The 19,054-nt window shown below is 43.3% G+C and overlaps 1 protein-coding gene across 1 annotated transcript in view; it reads right to left on the reverse strand.

Moving 5' to 3' along the window:
- Nucleotides 1-19,054, reverse strand: part of CSMD2 (CUB and Sushi multiple domains 2) — a 607,842-nt gene that overhangs the window by 562,989 nt on the left and 25,799 nt on the right. The window contains exon 5 of the mRNA XM_078683053.1: nt 7,187-7,308. Coding sequence (XP_078539179.1) covers nt 7,187-7,308 — 122 coding nt within the window. The remainder of the gene's footprint in view (nt 1-7,186; nt 7,309-19,054) is intronic.

The following is a 19,054-nucleotide window of genomic DNA, read 5'->3' on the forward strand; positions in this document are numbered from 1 at the left end:
TTTCTAACAGCTTTCAATTCCTGTTTTAATTTGAACGGTTTACTGACCTTCACCTCCAACACATCTACACTTTTAGGCTCCTCACACCCACAGCACAAAAAGGCAAGGAATAAAAGATCTCCGCCAAAGAGCCACTCTTAGGGTACCCTGCAGGTATTGCAGCACTGACCTGACGAGGAGCATGCCCTATGATGAAGCATGACACCCAGCTGGCTTGGTGTGTGAGGGCCCTAATTCCGAAAGGAGGGATTCCCCTTTCCCACCCTTCATAGACAACAAAATACTGTCTCACTGGGACATCACTCCCATGTCCCACCGTTAGGAACTGCATTCCCTTGTTTGCTTTGATCTTGATTGGGCATGTATGCTGGACCTTATAAAAGCCCTTAGTCCATCGTCCTTGATTATAATGTGTACAAAGATAGCAACTTTAAGGAAGTAAGGGTACAGCGTTATAGTGGGTGGCCCCAGAACACCTTCTCAATAAACAGTTACAGTTTCACTACATTATTAAATAGTGCACTTTTGGGCGTATCACATTATTGTTTTGTGCCTCAGGTCCATTATGACCCAAAACTGATTTTTATTTCGACACAGTCAGACTCTCAGCATCAACAGGAACTTACATTTCAGGATTAAACACAATTATGTCTCTATATTTCACTACAATGTAGGTGCTAAAGGTATTTTTCCACAATCCTGGTGGCCTGAATGCTCTCAATATGAAACCGGTCACACAGTAGAACCTGGGGTTGCTAGGAAATTCCTCAGTTTCAGAAACATTTTATGGGCCTTCAACTTTTCTGTCATGGGAAAACAATGTATTACCTCCAATACAGCACATGAAATTCAAATGATGCACCCACAGACTAAGCAGAAAACCCTTGCAGACATCAGAATGTTTTTAAGTCTGAGATGGAGTCCAAGAAATACAAAGATGGATAGATGCACACAATACAGGTCAATGTGATGAGAAACATGGGATAGTTTACTAAGAAAATGGAGTATTAAAGGAGGTGTGGGAGTTTAGGTCATGAAGTTAGCTACCCAAGTGGTGTAAGGAATGACTTAACAGAGTGCACGGGTTTGCTGATCGTTTTTTTTTTTAAACATATTTTATTATTACGTTTTATTATTGTTCCCAAGATCACAGGATCATGGATCCATATAGTGCAATTTTTCCAAGTGCATTGTAATCAATGTCCTACATTTTACATATAGTCTAAACTGCGGATCATATGCAATATTGTACATAATATAACAGTCTATAGCTTAAAAGACATGTATCATCGGACAGTGACAATTGATAAATGAATTCGCATTTAAGTGGTGGTGGAAAAAAACAGATCTACCTAACAACTAAACTACTCCATCCCTCCATTGTCTGGCTGTACCCCATGTAACCATTACAAAAATGGGGTAACCCAATAGTAGTCTTGGACCTGAGTATCAATTGGTACGGAAAACAATCGTCCTAAAACGTTTATTTAGGAAAAAGAAAATTTAACATATAGTCATCCTTTTAAGCAATTTAGGAGATACATCATGTTAGCTCGCTGTAATCAAAACCTCTGCGTTAAAAATGTGCAACAACCAATCATTTACAATGCAGCAATATATTTATTAATTCATATATTAAGCTGACAGTAGAATGTTACTGTATTAGCGACAACAGTGCTGGAGACAAGAAAAGACTGCTACAATGGAACGTGCAAAATAAGGTGCTCTCGTGAAGAGGGTTGGATAAGGAAAGGGTAAAGGGTTCCCAAAGTGTTCAAAAAGGGGTAATTAAAACAATTCAATGTAGGACTGATTAGAAGATATCAATCTGAATGGGCTTCGCCAAAGTAGGTCTAAAGTCCACAAACTCTATTCAGCATATTTTACAATATTTTAGAGATGTATCATCACTTAACTCGGTGGGGTTGGGGCATTTAGTGTGGTCCAGGCCTCAATGTGTGGGTGTCGACGTTTCAACCTGATTTAAGGCACAGAGGGTATATTTGGGCCTCAGCCTAAGGGTCTTCCTCAGGACAGGGATGGGCAACCAATTGGTGATGTGTGGTATCTGTGTTACACACCTGCAATGTACTGCGGTGCGCTGGGGTCCTCTTACTGGTCCATGATGGAGGTGGAGGCATAAGTCCTCATCTAGAAGCAAAAGGCTTGTCAATAGGTGTAACTAATGATATGTTACATTATCAGAGGGTGGGATATTTATAACACTTATCCGGGTTATTAGGGCAGTGTAAATAGATTGAATCTATTCCAAGGCATTCAATGCGGCAACTTAATGGTCTGCTGGCAGTCTGGTCTGGAGACTGCCAGCAGGCCATTAAGTAAATGATTGGTTGTTGCACATTTTTAACTCAGAGGTTTTGATTACCGCGAGCTAATATGATGTATGCTCCTAAATTGCTTAAAATCTGACTATATGTTAAATTTATTTTTTCCTAAAGAAAAGTTTTAGGACCATTGTCGACCCCATGCAAAACACGTATGTATGCATCCTGTTACTGTGTCTACCTGATGTCAGGGGCAACAAGTTTATGAGTTGGAATTGGCTAAGCACTACTTGACACATACCCATAGACCTTAATCAGCTGTAGAGTGAAAGTTGACAATAAGCAATAATGGTCCCATTAAACATCAGTTATTGTAGGAACAGGGCCTTAAATGCCTTCATTAGAATGTCCCATTCCATTGGTATTGGGGTATTCCGTAGGCCCCGGGCTTCCTCATGTCTAAAAGCAGCACCCCCCAGCATACCACCTCCACATGCCAGGCATATACAGACGGGGCTTTCACCGACTTGCCCCTTCATGGTGATAGCACACTTGGTAAGCAATGTCGCCAGGTCAATAAGGCAGTACCACAGCCTCAACTCTGTTCAACATTAAAACATCTGTAATTTGATTCTTACAAACAGGGTCCCAGATCACTGTGCTATACGCTGAGTACGGTTAGAGCAGGACACTCTGATGCACTCACAACTGTAAGCATCTAGAAAAAGACCACTGCATGCAACTAGAAGGAAAATGGCACACACAGGAATCCGCAGACAGAGTCACTTTCAAGACAGCCCTCAATCTCTACCTCCAACTCCTGATGGAAAAAAATGCCATGGCTGACCTCATCGGAGCCAGCTCCAACCACAGCAAAGAACTCTTCAACACTGTCAGAGAGTTCTTCAACCCCTCAGTCACCAAAAACATCATCACCTCTTCCCAGGAACTTTGCGACACCCTAGCAGACTTCTTCCACGGCAAGATATCCATCATCTTCAAGAACTTTGAATCCCAGGACACCTCCTCTGACCTCGTTGGCCACCTTGCTCTCCCAAAAAACAAAGCCCAACCACCAACTCACCACCTGGGACCAGCTTCCCACACAGACAACCACAGACATCATGAATGCCATGCATTCAGGAGCCTCCACATACACCTGTCTACACAAAATCTTCAACCTTGGGAGCAAGATGATCAGTAGCGAGCTTGCTACCATCTTCAACCTCCCCATCACAACAGCCACCTTCCCTGAAGAATGGAAACACCCATAAGTCAAACACCTTCTCAAGAAACCATCCGCTGAACCCAGCAAACTCAAAACTACCACCCCACCTCTCAAAAACTTCCACCTCTGCTCCCCCTTCCCACCAAAGTCCCCGAAAAAGCCATCAACCGCCAACTCACAAAACACCTGGAGAACAGCCATTTTATAGACCCCTCCCAATCTGGATTCCGCACCAACCACAGCACCAAACCACCTTGATTGCTGCCATTGATGATATCCAAACCCTCCTAGACCATGGAGAAACAGAGGCCCTGATCCTCCTTGACCTCTCAGCAGCATTCAACACTGTATCCCACCACACCCTTATCAAAAGACTGTATCTCATCGGAATCCAAGGAGAAGCCCTCAAATGGATCGCCTTCTTCCTCACTGGAAGAGCCCAGAGTGTCTGCCTGCCATTGTTCACCTCAGAACCCAAGAAGATCATCTGCGGCGTTCTTCAAGGTTCATCCCTTTACCCTACTCTGTTCAACACCTACATGACCCTCCTAGCCAGCCTCATTGGAGCCCATGGATTGAACATTGTATCCTACACAGAAGACATCCAGCTTACCCTCTCTCTCTCAAGAGACACCTCCGCCACAAAAACCAACATCCACAGCTGAATGACGAGCATAACCGACAGGATAGACTTCAGCAACAATACCTATTATACCTATTGTTTATTAACAGCCTTCCTTTGAGATTGTAAGTGTAATCAAAGAAGGGTTATCGCCTATAGCACATCGAGCCCCTCCAGTTGTTAAAAGCGTGTATGACCACCACTGGCCTCCATGACTGGTGTTTGAACCAGACCACACACTTCACTGTTCAATCTCGCTAACAGTAGGCTCATAAATCATAAAAGCACTGCAACAGATCAGCCTCAACAAGCCAGGAGACCTAGAAGGCCACACACAGGGAGAGAGGCAAGTGAATATTATTGTCATGAAAAGAGACGAGGGACTAATGCTTAGTCTTTTCATAAGACGTCGACAGTAAGGAACTGATTAGCCACAGATAGAATAGAGAGCATTAACAGGTTATATACACAGTCCTGCCAAGCGTCACGCAACAGGTGTGACGCTCACGCATTTCAGTGCGGTGATCCGCGTCACCGCACTGAAATGCATTGTCACGCATTTTCGAACTGTGCCAGGCGCACCAACGGCGCGCCTGTGCCCAGGCTCTCTCTGCTGTTCTGAGAGAGTCCGAGTGCCAATGGTGCGGCGCGCGGCTACTCAGACTCCTCACAGTGTCTGCAGGGGAGCCGGGCTGCTCTCTCGATACTGCAGGCAGCAGCTCAGAGCTGTCAATCACCGTGTGGCACACCAGAGGGCCGGGATTAAATCCGGATGTGCCGGCCGCGGTAGTGCCGTCACATCCGGGACTAGAAAGTGCAGAAAATCGGCGCGGGATTAGAGAGTGCAGGCTGCCACAATGAGACGCTCTCAGACATTCTCAAGCGCCGCCATGGCCGCCCGCGCCCCCTAACAGGCACAAAGAGTACAGAGAGGATGGGGGCATCATCCATCTTTCATTCCAACTTTCAGTGCTACCTCGCCAGCCTTCACCGCCACCAGCGTTACAAAGAGAGGTGGGGGTATATTCTGCTGCTTCCACTGTGTATGCAGTGGCACAAATTCACTAAACAGGAAGTGAGGCAGATTTAACCGCAAACACACGCACGCTTCTGAGTTCTCACTAGAACGAGGGATTTTAACATCATATGCATTTCAAAGCAGTATTTGTTTTCTTTGCGTTTGAATGCCAGGCTGTTTTCAGACTTTCCAAAAAATGGCACAGTGACCTCTGAATGTTGTAGGACCTCTCAAGTTAAGCAGCCTCAATAATAAATCAGATGGCGTGATGCGGTTTGAAACAGACATAATGCAGACACTCAGGGTTGCAGCAGGCGTGATTTAGATACTCAGGGTTGTAGCAGGTGTTATGATGAAGCAGACGCTCGGGGTTGCTGCAGATGATCAAGCAAAGCCTACACTAACCTATTCATATGCGTTTACTGCGTGAGTCGTGGCCGGGGAAGTCAGTATTATAATATGATTCTGGCCTTCCAGAAACACTGACTGCGCATCACTGAAGTCAATGGGGCCCGCCGACGCCGTGGAGTGGTGCCTGGTACATCAGCACCCTGGCTACTCTTCCACAGTCCAGTGCAGCCAGGCAAGTCGCTCGAGTCCTCTTGGACCGCGCTACTGCTGCACGTCACGGCTGGGCCCGTCCTCCTTGCTTTTTCACAATCAACTGTGCTCGCTGACAACAGTGAACACTGACACACCACAGCTATGGCAAGCATGTGTGGTGTTTGTGGAGGTCAGCTGGGGGGCATCGCATCCACCAGAAGTGGACCCCTTAGCCAGCTAGTGGTGCAGCACGAGTGAATAAACTGAAAAGTGTGACTAGGAGGACAGTTACATCGACTATTCATTGTTTGGGTAAGTGTCACTGAGCATAAGTTACATTACACAAGAAGATCACAATATATTCATTTTTAAGCCTTTTACCCCATTTTTGGGTTCTCTAAGTTTGAATTTCTGTCTTTTTGCCTTTTGTTTCTAATGGTCAGTGCCAATCCACCTATACCTTTATGCACCATTTATGTGTCCATACGTTTTGCTTTCAGTTCCCTGTGCCTTTCTACCCTGTGTCTGCAATAAGTTATAGTACAGTTTCTTGTTCTGCAAATGGTTGTAATTTGTGATATTTATAAATTTCCCTTGACTTCATTGATTCATTTTGCGCCCAAGAAAGTGTCACTCATATTCGTTGAAATGTCACTCATAATAACACTGAAATTATGAAAGTGTCACACATGGCGATATGAAACCTTGGCAGCTATGTATACATGTTTGCTCTAACTGTTATCTCCCCTTGTTAAATTCTTGAGTTGTCTGGAGAGCTGGCACTATAATATATCACCGGCTAAAGCTCTACTTTTCGTTGTACGCCTCACTAGAAAACACAGGCCGGCCCCCACGACGGCATGTCACTGTCCCTCGCGGCAGCCGATCAAAAATAAAAATTCATCGGTTCCGGATGAGCGTTGGCAATCAAGGCCACCGTAGCGAGACCCGAGCGCGGAGGCCGGGCCTACGCTTACATATGCCTGGCCCCGTGATGGACTGACTGGCGTCAGCCTGCACTGATGCGCCGTCAGCGGGCTTCCACAGAAAGCCGTCGCTTCCTGCCTTTCACTCCGTTTTCAAGAGCAAATCCCTGCTGGCCCCGGCCCAGCTATCACTCAAAGGCCCGCATCCGCATTCCCGTCACGGCCCGCGCGCGCGGCGCCTGTAAGCCACTTTTAATGAAATGCTTTGTTAAGCGAGTTCGCATTTCGCCACTACTCGCACCGCGATATCAGAGGGTTTGATTAAAAATAATTAACGGGCCCCTTTTCATTAAACTTTTACCCCCTCCCTGTGCCGCTTCTGTTTCTTTGATTCAAGCGCTTTGTATATCAACCCTTGCAATTGTTTGTTGGGGTCGGGGTTGCGGCTGTCCCATAAGGAACTTGAAACACTGTCGCGTTTGCATCTCATAAACAAGAACCCTTTCTGGAAATGTGCTTTGAAAGGAGGCGGGGAGGGAAGAACGAGGCATTCTTGTCACGTACCTTCGCCGGATTCAGAGCCGTGATTACCCAGACACAGTGGACGTTGTTATCGTACTGCACCGGGAAATTGGGCGACGTGACGACCCCACTCGGCCCTCGCATGTGAGCGTCGCACATCCTGGCTGTGGAGAGCAGAAAAGACAAATGCGTATTAGATTAAAGGTACAGAAGCCATTAGGGCAGAGTGACAGACAACACGTATCAAACAAACAAAGCGAGGGGCGGGCGCATCTGCAAATAGGGTGGCCACCTTCCTCCATGTCACTGTTTCCATTCCTGGACATGTGTGTGTAATGCGTGCGGGGTGCGGGCGTCTTATTTAGCTCTGAGTGAACTAATTAGACTATTACCACCAACTATGCTCTCTCCATTTGAACTACACCACTGTCAAACCTCTTTTCACACACAGAGTGCTATAATTTAACATTTTTGACAATACGTAGTTAAAACAGAGGGCTACCGACCTACAGAACACGTGAGACATTTCTGTCAGGTCTACGAATCTGACATGTGGGAGAGTAAACTGCACACTGTGATTTGTTATTCCACTGTGTAAAGAAACTGCTTCGAGACAAGAAAAAGAACCATAAACAGCCTGATTTGTCTACAACAAAAGATCCTTTGACGCATCTGATTGCCCCAGAAGACCTACCCAAGGCAAAGGCATGTCAGGCATGATCTAGGTTTCCATGCAGGGAATTTGGCCACTGAAGAGTGACTGGCTTTTGTTTTCATAAATACACACTATTCAAAGGCACCGGCTCAACAATTAAGCACTAGGATACCAAGAGTGAGGTATGCATTCTCAGTCTCTGTTCAGAATAATATAAAACTCAGCTCACAAGCCTGTAATTCAGAAATATTTACTGACCTGTCAAATACAAAACTTCGGTGCTCTTTAGCAACCAACCTGATTTCCATTCCACGTAGCTTCACCTTTATTGGCTATGATTGGTGTACTGTGGAATCAGATTTTCCCATTACCGCGGAATTTACATATGCATTTCAATGATGTATTAGAAGAGTCTACTGTCTTTGAAAACAGCATCTGATTTTGAATGAGTAGAAGCAGTTGACAGCAAAGCGCTCGGGCAAATCTAAAGAGCAACTGGAAAAATTAGCTATGATATATTCTTTCTCTTACGAGCAGTATTCAAAAGCTCCTGTCAAGAGTGGAACTTCCAATAAACTGGTGAATACATTTGGGTTACCAAACACAACATGAAACGTGTTGAGATTTTGATATGGCAGGTTGCATTTCAGAATTATTTTACTAGCCATGTTTAACCTAAATTAAAACTCCTGATGATGGTGGAGTCCTGCACTTCTGGCGGGGCTTTAATATCGATTGTATGATTTTAATATATTGGTAGAAGTCATCTTTCTCTAGATCTAAAAGTTCAGAATTTTGGTGGCAACCACAAATACTTGATGGAGGACAACAGAGTTTCATCCCATTAGGATTCTTTAGCTACTCTATGATTGGTAATTTGGGGAGCTCAGATACCTCCAGTTATGATTACCTCTAGTTGTCTCTGAATTGATGTGAACCTTTCCAGTATGAACATCCCTCCAGGTCTGTGTGTTCGTTTACACCTCTGCCCTGAGTATACTTCTTGATGGAAGACATTCTTCCATTTTTCGTTGGTCATCATTGTTGCTGATCAAATTGGAACCTCAACCAAATGTGTATGCCTTTAATTCTAGGTTGCCGTCATTGTCTATGCCCTATGAAATCTCTTGATGGAAACCACACATGTATTTTATGCTGACCTTCAATTTCCATGCCCTTCTTCCAGGTCTGGGAGGTTTTCACTGTCTACAGTAGGATCTCTTGATGGTCAACTGTCTCTTTCAGTTTTTACGGGTATTGAAAGCCTGTTATCTAAATAGATACTCTTGCAAGATCATCAAGTTCTCTATTTTTAATGTGCCACTTCACCCCTCATTTCTGCCGGCTGCTGTAAAATTTTACAGCAAACAAATGATGGACGGAATGCTGACACTGCAAACATTCTCCCCCAGTCAAAAGATCTGGGTTAAATCCATCTTTCTTTTGCCCACTATGCCACCCTAGTTTGGACCCAGCCACATGCAAATCAGTCTTGACCCTGTGCCCAATGGGAACAGTCTAGACCAAACTGCCAGGCCAGGTCCTCCCTGGACTGGAAACAAGCTTCCTAGGACCGGTTTTGGGGTTTCACCCCTCTTCAGCCAGGATAGCCTGAGTCCAGTGGCATGGAGAGCACGGGACCCACGTCTGGGCATACCTGTCCCACTTAGGGCGAAAAGTGTTACAGCAACAAATGGTTGCTGTAAAATAGCACATGTTTATATTTCTCAATGTATGGTACTCAGAACTCTGCAGAATTGGCCTTGGCAGGACTAAGGCTTATGACATGCCAATCACCTCTTTGTTCCAGCAGCAGAAGTTCACCGCTGGGTACTATCCCCGGCAAGAAAGAGGTATGTAGAATTGTAAAGCTTATACTATTATTACCAATGTATACAAATATCCTGTTGTAACTTCATGAATGTAAAACTGTGTATTTGTGTAACTGTATTATATATGGCCAAACTTGAAAATAAAGTTTAAAGTAGAATCAACATTGATGGCTTAATTGGAATACAAATGCTCCAGCTGTAAGTGATCAGGATTGGCTTGTATGGAAGAAACCCATTTCACGATCGCATTGATTTCAGTGACCTCAGTGAAACTTCATGAAAAAAGAAAGCTCCTCTATGGATTAGATGATCAGGAATGTTTTTCATTCGACTACAGAATGAAAAACACCAGGTTTGGATCCTCCTTTTCCAAGCCACGTCTTCACTGCATAAAGATATTTTCAACTGACAATGTCAAAATGGTTTAAAATGAGTTATGTGTCAGCTCTAATTGATAAACAGTACAGACAAGCTGGTGAGTGCACGGTCTATACTGCAGCCATCAATAGGTTAGATGCCATGCATTGCATTGACTGAAGCATCTTTACAGGCATTTTGTGCTGAAATATTACAAATCCAGTAAATCTAGCAATTTCATTTCTCAGAATATTCAGAGGCAGGGAAATATCTGTCTGCTGATATAATATAAACTCTTGATACCACCTAAACCAGCCAGGCATGATCCTTTACATGTCCTCCCCTTCCATCCACTGCACACATTTACATATTCAATCCCTCAAAAATGACACCAAGCAGACTCTGAGTGCAGAGAGAGATCTTTTCATACTCGTGTCTCCACATAGTAAATCACTCTTCATTGCAGATAGAATACTCATGGAAGCAGCTAAGTCACCTCCATTAATGCCACGAGGGATGATGGGTGATCTTCTAATGAGCAGGATGGAGGGTGAATCAGTCACCATGAGCGTGATACCTTTCACTATTGGATACCAGCCAGGAGACCACTGGGAAATGCAATACAAAGCGAGTCAACAGGTTCAAATCCAGCATCCGACAACAGACAGTAATACTGGTTATTTAGAAGGATGATGCCCTGCAAACATGTTTTCTTTTGTATTTTGTTATTTAATTGCTGCAGTCATGCTCTGTGGTCTTGTTGCTGTGCCTGCTGCCTCTATGGCTCAATAAGAGTCATGTGTGCAACTGTGTGTCATGTCATCGCTGTCCACTACAATAATAGTGCTCATGATTGGTGGTAGTACTTCTAGCCCTGTTACGACAAGTCCACCCTTGTAGTAATCAGTGTACTGAGTTCTTTCCTAGTATTTCTGTGCATTGCCAATTCCTTGGCTCACCGATAGAGATGTAAGGTATTGATCAAAGGCTCTGTGACAGATTTTACACTGTTGCCTTCTGGAGTGCTATTGGTGCTGTGGAATATTGTGCAGGTGCCAGGCATATATACCTATATTGAGCACACTGCATTAGTGCTAAGTGCATTCCCCAGGGGTTGTGTTGATGTTTTTTTACTTTATCACAAGTTTGTGTTACTGATTGATTGATTGGTCGATTGATTGATAGGAATGATACTCTTATCCACCCTTCTACATTAGAATGATTCCTCATGCAGCAAGAGGAATAACCCCTCTAGCCTTCAGTGGAGGAAATACTCCAGCCTTTAGCTGTAGTAGAACACTACTGCACCCAGTGGAAGAAATCCATACTTCTATGCTTCAGTAGTAGGGAGACACACAAGTAGACAGTGGAAGCAATCCACAAACCTTGAAAGACACTACTGCAGCGACTAGAACGTTTTACTCCAACCTTTAACCATAGAAGTATACAACAGTGCCCATTGAACATATTTTAACGGGAGTAGGATACAAGAGGAACCAGCAGAATCATTAACCCCACCTCTGGTCTCAACTTAGGAAGTAGGACCACAGATAGAAGCCATTTTTTAAGCCTTTGTATGAACAGTGACAGCCCAAAGCAAAGATGAGACAATCACTGCAACTTCACCTGTAAGAGCCCTCCAAATACCTAAGGGCAGATAACCACCCTTATTCTTGCATATGTGAGGTTTACACATACTTGAAATAGGTGATCATTACAAACTTTGCATGAGGACTATGTTCAACTTATAGGAAAAAAGAACTTTAATCCTCACTTGCAAGAGGACCACACAAAAAGCATCTCATGTACACGGACTAAAGATAACTAATGTCAGAGCTGAACTCCAACCTGCGGTTCCGTGCGGACAATCATTTCAGATCATACAGGTACATTAAGTACAATTAACTAATAAAAAAGACTACTTTTCTATTTCTAGTCATCGGAAAGATACCATAGCACTAAGGGAAGAAGACCAATTTGTATTTCACTAGTAGGAATAAACGGTATCAGTGTAAGAAGACAATTGAATCCATAGGTTATGGAAAGATAGTACAACTCCAGTATTCACTGTTAGAGAGGCATAATGTAAGAGGGAGAAAACAATTGATGGCTTAATCTCATGAGAAATCAATTAAGGGAGGAAACCCGATATCTAGGTGGAATAACACGGTGCAAACGTTTGATTTGATAATGACAACTACTTCAGTCTCAAACTGCAACAAAATGTCACATATCTGGGAGGGAGACTGACAAAATTGAGGAAGGATTGTAATAAACTGCAGAGATGTCATCAGCTGCCCTGGACCTCAGCAATGACATTCAGACATTACAGCAAGTCTGTGGAGGCAGTTAACAGAAATAAATTAGTCCACTAATAAATAAGCAGTACATGGGTCTCCATCATGAGATATTTCAACATGAGCTCCGGATAAAGATTTGTCCCCTTCATTGACTTTGCTGTCAACGGCAACGCATCGGATGCAAACATATTGTACAATCCTCATATTCTGCTCTCCTTCAAATTGATGAATCCGGAAGAAGTTTTCAGGCACGCATGAGTTAATTCACTGATGGAAGAGATTGGCGTGGTTTTATGTCAGTGGATGTCAGGGGATTGTTCATTTATACATGCAACGCACTGGCGATTACTTGTCACTTGATTATCCCGCGCCTCCTCGATCCATCACGCGGCTGGGCAGGGGAAGCACGGCTATCCTGCTTAATGGAATGTTAATCACCTCACCTTGCTGCCAACCGCAGTGACAGATTGCTCTCTTCCCCGCCCACATATCTATACTTTCAGGTGCTCTGGAGATCACAAGCAAGCTATGCAGTGAACGGGCAACCTTCCTGTAGGTGTAGCAAGTAAATGTGGCACTTTCCAAGACAGGAATATGAGTGGATGAATTTTGCCTCCTAATTGGAATCACCATGCCTCCCAACATAACACAGGTATCACTCCTTCCCTGGATGAACAGCTAAACATTTAAGCTTATGGGGGCATTGGAAGGAGGAGGCCCTGTATGCAGCGTATAATAGCCTGTTAGGCCGCCGTTACTTTATGGCTGAATTGCCTAGTCATTAATCACTGAGCGCGCCCAGCCAGCAGGAAATCAATTTGCTGCAGTATCTAATGGTGGCTCATCTCCGACTCAGGCCTGGGTCCAGGGCCCTTCTCCTTCGCTAATTTGGTTCCTTCGTGCCTAAGCCAAAATAGTATATGTAAGCCAATGATGGACCAGCCGGAATTCAGTGAGGTCATCCAAGAACAGTGTCTGCACCTTGTTAAGCAGCTTTAGACAGGCTCAGGGAGCCATTGTTGGGGTGAGGTTGGGGTCATGAAAGGTGCATAGTACTGAGACAAGTAAGAAAAGGATGCAAATAAAAGAGGGCCGGGTAGGTTCCCAGATTCTTGTGACAGACAAGGGTGGCAGTAATATCTGGCCAGCTCACTTCCTTTTCTGCTAATTTACATGAATGTTTGAATGAAACACGTCTTGATAGAGTAAGAAAAGATCAAAAATATTATTTTCAATCTTCAGGGTGTCTGCGCCAAGATTAATTTTAATAATTCAGCATTATTGTACCCACATTCCTAAAGGAGTCTCACTCCAAAGCATTTCACTCCCTTGGTGAGGCAGGCTCCTTCTTTGTCACTTTTTGGTATTCACTAAGCATGGGCGGATTTCACGGATCCACGATCCGCGAATTTTGCGGATTTGCGTATTGTTGATCCGCAAAATCTGCGGATTTGCGGATTGCGCTCGTGAAAGTCAAGGATGCAAAGGCCTCTATCCAGCATCACAGCTGATTTTCGACGGTAGATTTGGGAAGAAAGCACACCTGCCCAGCCTCGACAATGCTCACGATTGTTTTTGGGCTGATTTATGCATCACTGAATTTGAGCTGCAACTGTCCATCATAGTGGGTACACATGCCTCCACCAACGTCATAATCAGCGCACAGCTCTTTGTTTGTGCTTTGGTGCTTTTTTAAGTTTTACTCATTCACAGAAGGCTGGGCTGCAATTTACTACATACCACTCTATTGATGCGCATGGGCCCAGTTGTCGGTGGATACTGAGCCCATGTACTTTTATTAAGCCAGTGGATTTCATACTCCGAACAGCTGGGGTTGGGAGGTTAAGGAAAACCACTTTGTGTTGTAAACATCAGACTCAATGGCGATCTATAGAAAAAATGGCCGAGCTCTTGGCCTGAATGGCAGCTGATCTAACTTAGACATTAACTTGCCATAATAACAGCCAGGGGATTGCGCTCGTGAAAGTCAAGGATGCAAGGCCTCTATCCAGCATCACAGCTGATTTTCGACTGCAGATTTGGGAAGAAAGCACACATGCCCAGCCTCGACAATGCTCACGATTGTTTTTGGGCTGTTTTATGCATCACTGAATTTGAGCTTCAACTGTCCATCATAGTGGGTAAATGGCGGGAAGACGGTGCACACCGCGAGTGTGTGAGCGGGACCAAACGAGCGGGGATTCCATGCGAGTCCATGCCTCTTGTGTGTATAAAAGGTCAGAGACCGATCAGAGCAGCAGATAAGGAGAAGGAAGCTCCTGGTCACAGGAACAGCACGGCGATTGCGGTGTCCCTTGAGTGAGCTGCTGTCCATCATCCTGTAACTATTTTAGGATGGCGCCGGCAAGCTGCCAGCGCCATCCTAAAATAGTTACTAAGTTAGCTTCAACAGGAAGCACTAATAGATAAAATAAAGCAGGTGCTCGAGCACCTGCTTTATTTTATCTATTAGTGCTTCCTGTTGAAGCTAACTTAGCTGACTTAGTAACTATTTTAGGATGGCGCTGGCAGCTTGCCGGCGCCATCCTAAAATAGTTACAACTTCAAGCTTGAAGGCTTGAACTTTTGCCCCCCGAATCCGCCGCTCGCGTATTCGCGGATTTTCGGTAAATCCGCGGGAGTTCGCGGATTGCGGATTTACCGAAAATCCGCGAAATCCGCGAGCGGAGCGGATTTGACGCTCATGCTTAGTATTCACTCTTCCTTACCCCTTTTTTCCGAATTATTATCCCTAAAATTAAGATCTTTCTAGTTCTTTATCTTCCAATCTCAGTCTTTATTTTCAAAACTCTGTGGCCACAGATTGTAGACATTGTATTAAAACTGCAAAGGCTGGATTAGCGTGATATAGTTTTTTAAAATCTGCTTTACCCGTAGAAGTAAAGTTATTTTTCAACAGAAAGTTCAGATAGCATTTATTTATTTGTAAGCACCTAAATAGTACATATTCTGAAATAGGGTATGCCTGGGTACATTGTATGGAGTTTGGTTGGGAAAGAATTTAATATTGTCCATAGTTGGAAAGAGTAAACACAGAGTCCAAGTAGAAGGCTATTACAATAGTCCATCCAGTATACTGAAACCCAAAGAGTTGATTGGTGTTTCAGTTGTGTTAAGTTAAGTTAGTATTATTATATTATATTTAGTAGTTGAAACTATAGAACAGTAACTATCATGATAATAAAGGCCTTTCTTTCCATGGATGGGCTATAAAGGCCTCTGCAGTTGACAAGCGAATGTGTAGTATTGTAGTTTTTGAGCAGTTCAGCACTTGAGACCATTGTGCCATCTTTGCCGTATGGCTGTGAGGCAATTTGTGGTGCAAGACAGAGGTGCACGTGAAAGGAGGAAAGTAGATTTTGGTGTCATAGGTGTAATAGTTGCAAGACAACACAAAGGAGGAGATGTCACCAAGGAAGGAGCTGTAGAGTGAGAAAAATAGAGGACCTAGAACAGAGAATTGAAGGATGATTAGTGGAAAAAGGGTAGGTATTGATGTTTTGACCTCCTAAGTGACTAAAATAGTGTGGTCAGAAGTACAAGGTGAGCCGTTAATGTCCATGTTTTGAGATGGGAGTTTAGTGAGGAGAATGTGGTTGGGTTGTTATCTGAATCAAAAGCTGCAGCCAGATGTAGGAGCATAAAGACAGAAGAGAGTCCGTTAAGGTGGGCAGTGAAGATAAGGTTGGATACATGCGTAAGTGCTATGAGTGAAGGATCTGGAACCCAGATTGGAGGGGGGTTAAGAAGATGACTTGAGGAAATGTAAATTGTGAGGTCATTAAATGCCAATGTCTCCAGTATCTTGGCGAAAAAAAGGAGGAATTGCGATAGCACACAATAGTAATTGGGAGTAGTGCTTTTGGAAGATGTCGCAGGGGTCTCCAACCAGTATCTCTGGAGCTACTGTGGCTCTCCAGCTACCCCTGAGTAGCTCACCTGTGTGCAGCCCAGCTTATTAAATTAGAAAGCTTTTCCTTTGTCGAATTAATATTCATATAACACAGTTGAGACTATACAACACTAATAATATTAGTAGCTCTCAAATCATTTTATTCAAAATGAGTAGCTCTCAGTACAATCAAATACTGATTGCATATAAGCCATATGTGAGGCATAAATTAAGGGAGAAGTAGGGGTTAGAAGTATGCTGCATGTATTGGCGAGAGGTTTGATAGTATGAAGAATAAAAATGGTTTGATGGTGCACAGAATGGGTTGGCTGCCTTAATTTTAGATGTGAGTTCAACTGGAGGTGTTTTAACAATGTGTGAAAGCAGTAAAATAGGTTTAGGTTGTGGTGGGAGTGTAAGCATAGGGCGGTGGAGCACTAAGCAGTATACGGTGAAATATGCTGAAAAACCAACAAACTCGCAACACAGACATGTTTTTTTCAAGAGAGAGACAGCTGTCAGCTCACTTTGTTAGGTAATGGGCATTATTAATGCCTGGGCAGACACCATTCAGTACACAAACTCCTATTTCATTGTTAATGCTACCAAAATCAATACCCTAATCCCATTGGATTTATTAGTTTTATATACCTTATACATTCAAATACGAATTCAATGACTGATAATATGTTCTAGTGCCAAAATAAGCCAAGGAAAATAAACATGGGCCAGTACAATTCACAGGGATACCATATTCTACCAGAGCTAATTTTACTGCCATGATAAAGCCTTTGCTAAGAAACAGATTTTGGTGAATCAATACTCTGGGAAGGCAATGTTTTGTTGTGAGGGATGGCCAAGCTCTCCATCAAGATCCACATAATCTAGGATAGGAGTTTCCAAAGTAGATCTAGAACAGCAGAATCCCTGCCACATGTACAAGATATTTAAAAAATACTAACAATTGAAATTGACCTCAGTTATATAGTAAATGGTCTAAAAGAATGTTGGGTAGTTCCTACTTTCCTGGATTTAGTTTAGACTCTAGGCTCTTCGCTACATATGAGTCTTCTGCTTTTAAAAGATGAAGCAAAATCAGAGGTCTACACATAGTGTAAAATGCAATTATATCACAGTAACCTAGAACATAGTGACACTTTCTTTCACTTCTAACACCAAAATGCGACTTTTGAAGGCACACCTTTGCTGCTGCAATGGGTTTTCATTCTGCATTTCATGACTTCCTCTGATTCCTCTTACCGTTTCAATAGTTGAAGGACATTTGGAAAATAGGAGACAAGCTAATGAGGAGAATGCTAACATTTTTTTTAAAAGAATGGCCAATAATTTGTAATGGGGAAATCAGGTAGTATTTCTAACTTTTATAGTAAGAAACACCATATTTTTTCTTTAGAAAAATTGTGAGATTTGTCACTGGCAAGCAGAACCTGGTAAGTATTTGTAAAATGGTAATGCGAGAAATACCATGTCACTAAACAATGCATTAGGGTTTTCGCAGCTCTGTTTCTTGAACTTCCGAGATGATTAGCGGATTTTCATACTCAAAGCAACCACTAAATGGCTTCATTAATTGGTGTGCGGCTTCCTTTGTATATTGTCATACTATAAAGTCAGAGGTGACTGGCCCGGTGATGAGACAGCTTTTGTTGTATAGAGATATTTCACCTTCTCACTTTTCATTCCTCGGTCTGCATGGTCCACCACTCACTGTAAGGCAAATTTAAAAGAGAAGAAACAAATAATCCTCACAGCTGCTTGACTGACTGGGCTCATTGTAGTTGGAGTCTCTCACAGGCTAACCTTTAGGCAGGTTCTGTGATACTAAATCCAATGTAAAGCAAATGTAGCATGCCCTTAACTCTCCAAAGGCACGTTGGGAAATTGGAAGGCAATGGGGATTGTGTGCATTAGGTCACTCTTTGATGATATAGCTGGAAGGTGAGCTCGCACAGGAGCTAAAGAAGGAGGACGAAGACAATCGATATGCTGTAGGAATCTGTGTGCGTGGTATCGTCTTGAGTCCTGACCTTGCATGCGTGTTCTTTCCACAGATCTCTACTGAGCATGGCCCTAACAAGGAGCGTTTCAAATTTCTCAATGACAGTGATTACAGAAGAAGCAAAATATGTTTTCTAGAGAGGTGACCTTTCCACCAAAAGAATTCTAAACCAAAGGGAAGCAATTAGAATGACCTTTAACCGTTAGGGAGCCGACATACGAAGAAACAGCATTTTGCAGCTTCAGAGCTCAGCCGAAGATAGACTTTCTCTAGCAATCATTCTAAAAAGAGCCAAACCACAGTACAAGCAGACTTGATTAGACCCACCGGATGCAAGGATACATCATCACATATCGCATAGTAAGTGTGGAGTAATCCTCCCATGAAGTAACCGTTTTTTCTCCTGGTACCTTATGGCAGAATTGAATTGATCTGTGTTTGCCAATGTGGGGTTTGCAGCCCGAGCAGTAATTGCAATGCACACTGTTGATTTGCTGTGTTTAATTTCTTTTATGCCATTGTGTGTTTCATTAAGCTCTGCAATGTGTTCTACATAAAGTTCTTTTAATGTTTTCAGGCCTTGTGAGGACTATACAAAATACACTGAACGAGAACAGTAGACGAAGGAGTAGAATGCTACAAAGATGCTGACAGAGTGGACAAAATGGAGTCGGACGAGAAAAGTCCATTCTTATCCACATATCCAAAGCGTAGCAAAGTATGTGTTCCAATGAGCCCTCAACATAAACTGCTCCATAGGCAAATACTGTCCATACAGCTGTTAAAGTTCTTGGCAATTTGATCACATAAGTCTGAATTGATCTGGTGTGAGA

Source organism: Lissotriton helveticus, chromosome 3_1 (genome assembly GCF_964261635.1).
Source record: "Lissotriton helveticus chromosome 3_1, aLisHel1.1, whole genome shotgun sequence".
Lineage (NCBI taxonomy): Eukaryota > Metazoa > Chordata > Amphibia > Caudata > Salamandridae > Lissotriton > Lissotriton helveticus.